This window comes from Watersipora subatra, chromosome 5 (assembly GCF_963576615.1).
Source record: "Watersipora subatra chromosome 5, tzWatSuba1.1, whole genome shotgun sequence".
NCBI lineage: Eukaryota > Metazoa > Bryozoa > Gymnolaemata > Cheilostomatida > Watersiporidae > Watersipora > Watersipora subatra.
In genome coordinates this window covers 14,745,676-14,757,292 of record NC_088712.1, presented here as the reverse complement: position 1 = coordinate 14,757,292, position 11,617 = coordinate 14,745,676, and the positions used below count along the sequence as shown (strand labels likewise).

Below are 11,617 nucleotides of genomic sequence, written 5' to 3'. Positions count from 1 at the left end.
TTTTCTGATAATGCCGGGTAGAAACATTTGTGAATGATTTGTTAGTTCATTTGCCTACAAAAACATATCATGATGCTATACTTCGAAAAGTGTTGAAAAAGTGCAGAGAAGTCAATCTCCAACTTAATCTAACAAAATGTAGAATTGAACAGCTAGAACTCAAACACCTAGGGGACATAACAGGACAAGGAGTTATACGCCCTGACCCCGCAAAACACCAAAGCTATTATTGATATGGCTACTCCAAACTGCCAAGAAGATTTGCATAGGTTGCTAGGCATAGCCACATACTTAAACAAGTTTTGCCCTAATTTGGCTGAGGTTACAGCTCCTTTTATAAATCTGACAAAAAATATGTTCAGTAGTTTTGGAAAGCTGAACAAAAAAAGTCACTTTAACAGATAAAGTCATTACTTAGTAGCGGTCAGCTACTTAGAATGTTTGATCCTGATCAGCCGATCAGACTAGGTGTTGATAGCTCACAAAATAAAATAGGAGCAACCATTCTGCAAAATGGTCAGCCAGTTGAGTTTGCAAATTGCAGTTTAACTAGGGCCCAGAAAGTTTACGCACAAATAAAAAAGGAATTTCTAGCCATACAATTTAGGTTAACTAGGTTTTATCAATATATTTAGGGTCAGAAAAAAGTTATGTAGTCTGATCATTTGTCATTGCTTGGTATCAAGAATTAAGAGTTGAATGACCTCACACCTAGGTTACAAAGAATGCAACTTCGAACTCAGTTGTATGATTGTGAGCTGATTCACAAACCTGACAGCATGATGTTTATTGCTGATGCTTTGTTTAGGGCTTACCTCAATGACTACTGCCCAGACAGTGTAAGCTTAGTCATTAGGTATTATCAACAAATACATGCTATAACAATTGAAATTTTGTCAAACCAAACACACCGTGAACACTTTATCAAAGCCACCATAGACGATCCTACTTTAGACACACTCACATCATACATAGTAAATGGCTGGCCAGAAAACAGGCGCTCATGTTTAAAACCTGTAAAAGCATTTTGGAACGTGAGACAGGAGTTGACTGTACATAATGACATTGCGCTAAAAGGCAGTCAGTTAGTGGTACCAATATCTCTCAGGGGAACCATTATTAACCATATACATAAAGGTCACCTCGTAACTTATAAGTGCTTTGAAAGAGCTAAAAACTCAGTATACTGGCCAGGCTATATTGGCAATATTGCAGATTTAGTTAATGCTTGTGAGACATGCAAAGAGAATGCCAAAGCAAAAAATAAGGCCACACTTGAACCATACAACATTCCTGGCTACCCCAGCATCAACATTTTCCAGCTAGCAAGCATTGAATACTTGGTTACTGTAGATAGATATTCAAGATGGCCCACTTGCCATGAACTTAAATGTTCCACGTGCAAGCAGATAATTGAATTGCTAAAACAACAGCTTTTGAGCAGTGCATCACACTTTACCTCATTTGAGTTCAAATCCTTTATTGAAGCTTATGATGTCAGCCATATAACTGTTAGTCTACATTTTTCTAAATCAAATGGATTGGCTTAGCGCATGATACAGAGGGTAAAGACCAGTCTAATTGAAGCACATCAGTCTAGTCAAACACTTTATAATGTCCTAAGTGTACTTAGAGCTACACTACTAGGTGATGGCCTCTCAGCTCCTTTAGCCTCACTACAAGATAGAAACATAAGATCAACACTGCACATCATACCTAAACAACTGAAATCACGGTATATCAACACAGATAAAGTAGTTGAAGTGTTATGAAAACGACAAGCGCAGTCTGAGTTTGGTAACATCACAAATAGCATGCCTCATAATTTTATTGAGGGCACAAGTGTAGGTAAAACTGGGACACAGGAATTGGGTTGAAGGAGAAGTTACAAAACTTGCTGACACTCCATGCAGATTTATAGTACAATTAGATGATGGCAGAGTTTTCAGGAGAAACCGGTTATTTCTTAGAACAAAGATAATTGCTTGCACAGCTGCGGAGTCAAGTTGCACACAACCCAGTTATCTCCACATACATAGAACAACCTCATTTAGAACGCCTAGCACTGAACGGTTGGCTGAGACAGTGCCGGTTTCGAACATATCACATGAGGTTGCGGTTGGTGGTTTGGGGGAAAAGTAGTGCTCCGTGTGACTCCAGTACTGTCACCAGAAGTGGAAGAGTTTCAAAACCAATAGACCAATAGGAAAAAATGTTTATGACTAGATGTTTACCATAAACATTGTGTCTATGGAAAGTTTTTAGCGCAGCAGTCAGTTTATATTTACACCAGTTTAGATAATGTGTAATATGCATTCCTTGTTATTGTAATCGGTAAAGTTGCTAATTTATTTTTGCTGTTACTCGTTTATTTGTCTTGTTTTCAGAAACAGCTATATGTTAGAAATATTTTGTCCTACATAGCTGGTTTATTAGCTAAAATAGCTAGGTTATTATTCTGGATAGCTATGGTCTACTCATTAGCCAGCACAGCTGTTAGTATGTTGTGTTCAGTTGTGGTTTAGTCAATCAAACAAACCCACATACACATCCTGAACTCTCACTTGCCTTATATATGATATATACTACAAACAACTTAACACTGCTTCAATGAGGAATTGGAGTGAACTGCAATCTGTGTGTAGGAAGAACAGTTGACCATACAACAAACACCGAAAATGCTTTGGGGCCTTTACCACAGCAAGCAACCTTTTCCGGGTCCCACAGTAAATCCTTTCAGCAAATGCCATAGTTTTGCTAAAGAGCGCGATCACCCTCTCAGTTCTTTTCTGTACTTGTAAAAGCATGGTTCCTACTCTGCAGCCGGTGGCATTTGTATACAGAGTATATGGCTGGCTTAAATCAGGGTAGCCAAGTACATGGACTGACGTTAGGTGTTCCTTTAACTGTTCAAAGGTTTTCTATTCTTTTTTTGCCTCATGTCCACTCTTATTTTTCCAGTCAGCCGGTGTAAAAGCTCTGCTGTAGTAGCAAAGCTGGGTATGTACTGCTGGTGGTTACCTACAGTACCCTAAAAACCTTGTAACTTTCTGAGTCATGTGTGGGTCAACCACTACAAGACTGCCCATTTCCTCTCTCACTCAGTAACCACCCTCTTTTTGCTAACCACAAAGCTTAAGTAATGAGCCTGTGACTAGAGCAGCTTGCATTTGAAGGGTTTCAGTTTTAGCCCAACTTCCTTTAGATGTTGAAAAACATTTTGCGACTTCAGTAGACAGGTGTCTGAATCGGAAGCTATGAAGATAATGTCATCCAGGTAAAGCAGTAATGTTTTCTAATGCAAGCCATGTAGTACATGCTTCATCAACATATAAAAGTTTGCTAGCACAGAGGTAAAACCAAATAGCAAACCCTTCTACTTATAAAGGCAAGAACGACTAGCAAATGCCGCCTTCTCTTGTGAATTTTTGTTCATGAGCACTTTTCCAGTAGTCGCTGTCCAGGTTCAGTGTAGTGAAATACCTGCTGTTAGATAATGCATGAAGACTGTTGAAATCTAAAAAAGGGGAGTTGTTGTTGTTCTTTTGTTCACCAAAAAAGTGGTAAGCATACTGTTCAGTGACGGCATTAAAACTCTAATTAGTTGACACAGGACTGCCTTCTGCCATCCTTGTGGACCAACACCGCCGAAGACTTATTGGCGAATGTAGCCGGCTTGATGCGTTCTTTGCGCATTAGTTCTTCAAATTGACGCTCAGACTCCATCTCATTGTTGGGTTCAAACTGCTGGGAAACCTGTTGGATGGGTCTGGTCCCTTTGTTCCTTAAAATAAAATGCTCCAGCTGAAAAGTCTGTTCCACATCTCAATCGAGAGTGCTGAAGATGTTTTGATAATGTGTCAGCAGCTATGCCAGTCTTTCAGCCTGCCCCGGTTTTATGCATTTTTCCTTTGCAATTGTCAACATGTCCATCAGTTAGGCTGACACTTCTGCATTCAGCATATTTTCACTCAGATGTGCGACACCAAAGTTCGAAAGGAGGCCGCATATCTGAATTGGAAGCAATGACAATGATGTCATTCATGTAGAGCAAAAGCGTTTTCTAATGCAAGCCATGTAGTACATGCTTCATCAACAGCTAGAAGGTCGCTAGCACAGAGGTAAAACCAAATATCAAACACTTTTACACTACGGGTGAAAACACGCTTTCTCCTGTGAATTAGTGTTCAAGGGACTTAGCCAGGCAGGTCCAGACCATTGACCAGGTTCAGAGTACTAAAATACCTGCTGCTGGACAATGTATGAAGTCTGTTGAACTCCAAAGAAATGGAGGTGCTGTTGTTTGGTTGTTCACCAAAATAATGGTAAGCACACTGTTCAGTAATGGCATTCAACTGTCATTAGTTGACACAGAATTGTCTTCTGCCATCCTTCTGGACCAACACCACCAGAGACCTCTAAGCGCATTCAACCGGATCGATTAGTTCTTTGCTCAGTAGTTCTTGAAATTGACGCTCGGCCTATGTCCCCTTTTTGGGTTCAAGCTGATGGGGAGCCTGTTGGATGGATCTGGTCCCCTCCTTCATTGAAATAGAATGCTTCAGCTTAATAATATGTCCTACATCTCAGTCGCGAGTGCTGAAGATGTTTTGATAAAGCGTCAGCAGCTGTGCCGGTTTTTCGGCCTGCCCCAGTTTTGTGAAGTTTTCCTTTGCAATTGTGAACATGTTCCTCAGGCTGACACCCCTGAATTTGGCGTATTCTCACTCAGAGGTGCGACACCCGAGTTGGAGAGAGGTGGCTTGTCATTTACCTGGTGGTCCGTCACTCTCATATAAGCGCCAACCATGGAGCAGGTTTTGAGGTTTAGAGAATGTTCAATGAAGTTGAGGCACAGTGTAACTACATTTCCTTTTGGCAGCAGCAAGCTCAAGCTAGTATCCAACAGCAGCTCACCTAGGCAACCTTTGATCACTCTTAACAGGCAGCAGTTCCTTGTGGTTACTTGACATCAAACGACCATTTCATTCCTGGCCAGTACTGCCAGACCAGGCACCACATAAACTTTGCTGAATGGCGGCTGACTGTGTCCGTCTGTACAGGTCAGAGGGTGGCCATTTACAAAGAACACGGGCTGTTAGAATTTTATGGTGCACTGGTGGGCCATCAAAAATGGTATTCTCAAAATGGCATCCTCGCTGATGTGGCTCACTACAAAAAACCTCTTTAGTCTTAATATCCCGGAGCCGTACGGGCAGTCGCAGAACTTGTACAATAGTAATGATGTTTGTTCTATAGTGTGATTAATTAAAAATACAACTTTAACCAAGTTTAATAATCAGTATGATGTGGTAATGCAAATCAATAATATTAACAAAGCAGTTTAAACCGTGGAAATCTACATTAAATAAATAATAAAATAATTATAGTAGTTTAATAATAAATTAAATAATCTAATTTTTTACTTAACAGTAATAAATTAAAGACTTACCTTAGTATCTACTTAACACTAGAAGGATATTGAAAATTAACTAAGCGATAATAGCCGTGACTCAAAAGCAATGATTAAACATAACAGATCTAAGCGATCTAGGAATAGCTGGTAATCATAAACTAATAAACCTGAGCATAAACTAATCGTTATCTAAACGGGTAATCACAAACTTCAAACTTGTGAAAATGTGTTTTGCTGATTATATGGTAAAAAAAGATATTTTCTGGTTTGACTAGACTTTTTTAGCAACATACGCTTTAATGAAAAAAGAAATTTAAAGATTTGTTTGTATTTCATGTTGAATTGTTTCTTCGTAGTAGTTGTAATAAAAAGAAGCTGGTAAAGCTGAAAAGCTTAGTTTTCGCTCCTTCACTAGCACTGATGGTTTGCTTTGAATTCACTTTGCTCATTTGCTTTAGCGTGTAATGGCTATTAAAAACAAATAAATTAGAGGAGGCTTGCTGGGTAATATGCCAACACTCTTTCATTCTCAAGTTTTTTTACTGATTGAGTTGATTTTTAGTTTGAAACTTCTTTGACAATTAATAGCACTTCTATTTTGAATAATACTTTGGTCAGAAGAGTATTATTGTTGATTATAGTTTGACTGTGCAATATCATTTACATTATTTTGTAGTGCAAATAGGTCTGCATAATACAACTGTGTCACTTAACCAAAACTAAATTCAAGATAATTGGTTTCTGACTGCACATTTGAGACGTCTTTATCAGTTTATAAAGTGTCATTGAAAGTTGCGTTTTACCAGTTGTAAACTTGAATGAGTTTAAAAGTACTTCCTACTGCTAAAGAAATTTAATTTTTTATGTTAGTTTTGGAGATTTAGATGTAACCAATTTGAAAATTTTTATTTTTGTAAGAATAAGTGCAATACAATTTTTAGTGGGCTTATAAAAGTTTCTAGAAGCGTCTGTTGCCAGTTGGTAGCTACATGTAGTATGCGAAGGCGTTACTACTCATTTATCTGGTAAAACTGTGAAATTGCATGATGCAATAAATATATACTATTTTCTATATGAATATGTCATGTTTTTACATAACATGGAAAAATAGAAAATAAAATTAATATCAAGTAAAAAACTTTCTACATGCTTTCAATCTAGTTTTTGCTAGCTCTAAATCTAACAAGTAACAGATATGGCCCGCTTAATGCTTTTGTCTAAAATGAGGTTGGTTGAGTTATGTCAGTGGCATCAGGCATTATTTTAACGCTAGTAAACTAACACTGCTACTAGACACAAATATCGCTGATAGCAGATTTGTGGGAATTGTGAATTTGTAAGTGTTAGCAAGTCGAGGAAAAATATCATTAACCATTTCTGTCATAGATTGAACTAGTTTTTTGCTCTGGTTAACATATTCTGGTTAACAACCAGAACTAAACCTAATTATCATTTGTATACTTTAAACCGGTTTGGCTAATATAAGAGCATATTTGCAAGTAGCAAAGTATAGAAATACTCTACTTTTACTCAGTTGTTAAACATTTTTCATAAGCTCTCAGGACAGAAACCTTCTGGCAGCAAAAATGACTTTGATAACATTGATAAACATCAGGGCCAAAGTGATATAAATGATTTTGCAGAAAACCAAACAACATACATTCAGGGAAAGTTGCAGTACTCCTACATGTCCACCATCTAGGGTTGCTGCTGAAGCTACTTGTAATGATGGGATTGGTGGTGATAGGGATGGTAATGATGATGGCTACAAAAGAGGTAGATATGATTGTGATGTTAAAATCGAGCGAACTAAGGAAGAAAATAATCAGACCAATCACAATCTGGAATACCATGGAGTTTGTCAGAGTCTCAACAGGTTTGTTACATAAAAGAAAAATGCAATGAAAATAATTCTAAACAGTCGTTTTTCAGTTATAATCTTATCAAGTCAACCAAAACTCACTTTTATGCACACATCTTTACATTGGAAGTTTGCATATCTTATCAGACAGGGCTATAACTTTTGCCTTTTTAAAACTTTATGAAAATTAATTTTTAGCATGCAAAAAAGAGGAATAGAAAGTCCTCCTTATATTTTTAGAATATTGAGTCCATAAGTATACTGAACTGTGCACATAAATTAAAATTTACCTAACTCTGTCAATCAAGTGTTGTTGTTACAAGAATTAGTCAGAGCGGCACTTACAGTATGACTCGGCATGCCAAGTAAGAAAAATGTTTTGCTAAAATTCTCATAGCGATCCAACTGCCTTGTGTACTAAATAGGTCAGGTAAAAAGTGATGCCTTGTGTTACTTTGTTGTAAATAAAAATAAATATATTGCATTGGTCAAAACAAAAAATCATAAATGGGCCTATACCATATTATTGCGTTAAAATGACTTTTAAATGTGTATTAAGAAACAATATCAAGCAGTCGCAACACAATAGTTCCAACTCATTTACTCAATTAAGTTACTATACAATATTAGTATGTGCCTATTTTGGGGTACAGTAATCTCAAAACACTTTTTATTAATAATTAAACAAAATGAATCAAATACATAAAATAGATAAATATCTTGCATGCTCTGGTGCAAAGAAATTGCTCAGCAAGTGTTGCCGTAATAGTACTTGATAGTTGTGTTTCTTAAAAGTTCTTTAACTTGGAAACTGTCTAATGAACACAAGAAAAAGAGAACATATTACAACTGATAAAAAGACAAGTTATTAACCATCAGTTTATTAATCTCTATTTCAAGGATTTTCAACTTTTCTAAAACCTATTTCACACAACAATTGATGCAATACTTTGTAAGCAAATATTACTCATTAGCCACAGTCCTGACCTTTTCCTAAAATTGTAATTTATAAAGTGTTTAAAAACATGTTGAGTAACAAAGTGCTTTAAGCGAGTTGCAGTGAATAAGGAGAGTTATTATTGTTAGTGATAAAATTACTTCCTGTAATTCGCTCATCTGACCATAATCCTATCTTGACCGGCTTCCTCTGGAATTTGGTATGAGATCCGATAGAGGAAGTACTATTAGCTTGTTATACATTACTAATTATCTACAGTAAAAGACAGAAAACTGAAATAAAGAATTTCACACCCTCTCTAAGTGCAATGGCTGGTGAGGATATAGGTGATTATTGTTCTCCTCTGCTTCCTAAAACCATAAATATTTGTGGCAGGTTTTAACAGTTGCTTGTCATTTAAACTTTACTATGAGTTTAAAAGAACTATCGACACATCAATGATAACAGTAAAAAAAATAAGTTGATCGATCAAAAAATAATTTATCAACGAACTATGAAAAAACTTTTGGTATAGGAAAACCACTTGTGATAAAACCTGTCGTGATTTTTTGGTAATTAGCTAAAAGCTAAATTAATTACTTATTTTTGTTTTGCTGTGGCTCCCTGCTCAATGATTAGAATAACAAAGTAAACGATGAATAATAAATCATGGCTAACAGTAATGAATTACTTTGTAAAATTCAATTTAATTTTTGCAAACTTTTTTTGCCATGTTTCCTTTTTGAGCCTTGCAGTTGAGATTTGAAGAAGAAATTTGTTAAACTATTGAAGTACAGTGTTTTACAATATTTGAATTTCACAGGTTAATTGACAATGTTGGTGCAGAAGGACATAATGACAAAGATGGAGAACAACCTAACCAAGCAGTAAACCCTTTGAATAACTTAGTGTGCGAGCCAATTCCATTAATAGGCTTTGGTGACCAAGAAAAAGGTTTAGACACGGATGATCACTTTTACGTTGACAATGAATTCCGTGAAGATGGACCAATTAGAGACAAAATGTGAGTAAAATTTTATCATTTTTACAGCAATTTTAACACTCCCTCCTATCAATATGTTATCATGATTTTATTGGAACCGGCTTGTTATGAGAACCAGTGACAACTCACCAGTACTTTTATTTTAGCCAGATGTGTCATGACGATGAAGACAGTGACGACAATGACAGCAATGAGAGCAATAACAACAATGATGACAATAACGGCAATGACAACGATGACAATGATGATGACGATGACGACGATGACGACGATGACGACGATGATGACAGTGAAGAAAATTACGACAATGAGGATGAAGATGACGAACAACGACGTCGACAACGACGACGATGGCGACAACGACGGCGACAACGGCGACATCGACGGCGACAACGACGACGACAAAGAAGACGAAGACTACAACAACGTCAGCTACAACGAAGAGGAGGATGATGATGACACTGCACAAATTGAATCCATTTTTTATCTGTGCAGACAATTACAAAAAATTAGCTCATTATGTTCAATTAATCTAGAGGCTTTGGTGTTGCATAGTTTGGCAGTAGTATTTGTTTATTATGGAATGCGTGTTAAAATGTTATAAATGAGATAGGTAAAAAAATTATTTATATATTCTTGCGTATATCTTTGCTATTTTCATTTTTTTCTTATTTCTTTAACAAATAATAATTGTTTGCAGCACCATCACGCTAAAAATTTATTCTCTATTAACGATTAATGCATAACAACAAATGTTTTCTCTCTATGTATACTTATGTAAATGCATATAAACCATATAGGTATTTATTCATATACCTTTTCACTGCACATATCTTTTGCGTATAACTCTCTAAGTATATTTCATATGCAGAGCTTATGCAAAGAAAACAGCCGGCAGAAAATATTTTGGTTAAAACTTCAACACTTTCAAAATGTGTTACTTCATATTTACATGTACATCCCATAATTGATAATTGAGAGTTGCATTCTCTTTTGGAGAGTGGTGATAACTACATACATTTCTGTGTACACTGTGTAGTTTGCTTATGAGTTTGTCAACCTTGCCTACATATGATGCAGAGCTTTTTAACCTTTTCAATGTAGAAGAGGTTAACAAACCCCGTGTTATAAGCTTGGTTAAGCCTATAACACAAGGTTTTTTTACCTCTTAATCTACTTAAGAGGTGAACATGTCATAATTAATTGAAAAGACACAAACGGATCAGTATACATCACAGGGTCGTGACCTTTAGAAAAATCATAACTGCACATTAAAAGGTACTCACTAATGCTCACACTAAAACTGTATTTGATTGCAAAAAATTGTGTCTGAATGTCTGGGTAGTTTCATTAGCAATGCACTAGCAGTAGTAAATATGTTTCAGTCATACACTATCCAATAATAATAATTGCATTACATAATTTTATAGAAACAGTTAATAAGTACCCATTGATGCCAGGATGGAAAATGCATCGTAATCGCAATAAATTTTTATAGTTGCCAATGAATAAATTAGATCTGTTTGTTCATTTTAAAAGGTTGACAGAATGCTTAGAAAGTAAGACAAAAGAAAAACCAGAAAAAATGTCAGACCGGTAGAAGAGAGATACAAAAAGCTGCAACTTGAACTCAATAGATGATATGAATTAGGAGAGAGACAGGCAGCCATGCAGGCAGTGATATGCACTTTTTTCTGAGCATTTCTCCGCAATCAAGTTATATCTCTTTATATCTTTAAACACTCTACCTGTCAGATCACGCCAAACATCAGAAATACTTGCATGAATTAGAAAAATAGAAACCCTTTCCGTTGAGTTTTACTAAAATTTTTGTTCAAGCTCATATTTAATACTAAGATCTTCAGTACTCTTTAACTGCAATCAAGTGTTATCGAATTTAATTTTTAAATTTCCTGGCAGTCAGATCTTATCAAACATAACAAAACATTCACATATGCTCGAAAATAAAAGATACTTTTTGGCAAATTTTACTCAAATATTTGTTTATATCAATATTTAATACTAAATCGGCTGATGAAAGGCAAGCTGGTCACACCTTTTATAACAGTGAAGCAAAAGCAAAAAGACTAAATTCTTTCTTTGTATGCTCGTTGTTCATTCATGATGATGTGCAAAAGGCCAAGGAGGGCCAGCTTCAGAGGACTCCTCACCTTGTTAGTGTCAAGGACACTTTCTGCACTGTGTAAGCAAATGAAAACTTCTTTGTAAGCACCAGTGCTTTACTAGCAATAAATTGACAATCAATCTATGTATGTACAGTGAATTTTAGTGTTTGCTTTTTCTCTGTCATTTGTGGGTCTAGTTCTAGTGTTCCACACAAAACAAACTGTATATTCTAGCGATCCTTTGAAAAATTCATCAGCTGTAGTGCAATCAGAT

At 36.1% G+C, this 11,617-nt stretch overlaps 1 protein-coding gene across 1 annotated transcript; it reads left to right on the top strand.

The window, feature by feature from the left end:
• The first annotated feature begins 4,574 nt into the window (after window positions 1–4,574).
• LOC137397138 (uncharacterized) lies at window positions 4,575–9,964 on the top strand. Its single transcript, XM_068083425.1, has 5 exons — window positions 4,575–4,718; window positions 4,946–5,119; window positions 7,060–7,292; window positions 9,038–9,238; window positions 9,364–9,964. Exons 1-5 carry the CDS (start codon window positions 4,575–4,577, stop codon window positions 9,668–9,670), a joined length of 1,059 nt encoding a protein of 352 aa, XP_067939526.1. The 3' UTR covers window positions 9,671–9,964.
• Window positions 9,965–11,617: the final 1,653 nt, after the last annotated feature.

Bases quoted from the DNA above. Each gene is read 5' to 3' on its own strand.
- LOC137397138 (XM_068083425.1), top strand. From the start codon at position 4,575: ATGTCCTACATCTCAGTCGCGAGTGCTGAAGATGTTTTGATAAAGCGT. The intron at 4,719-4,945 runs GTATTCTCACTC...CACTCTTAACAG, and splicing joins CTGACACCCCTGAATTTGGC to GCAGCAGTTCCTTGTGGTTA. The intron at 9,239-9,363 runs GTGAGTAAAATT...CTTTTATTTTAG, and splicing joins GGACCAATTAGAGACAAAAT to CCAGATGTGTCATGACGATG.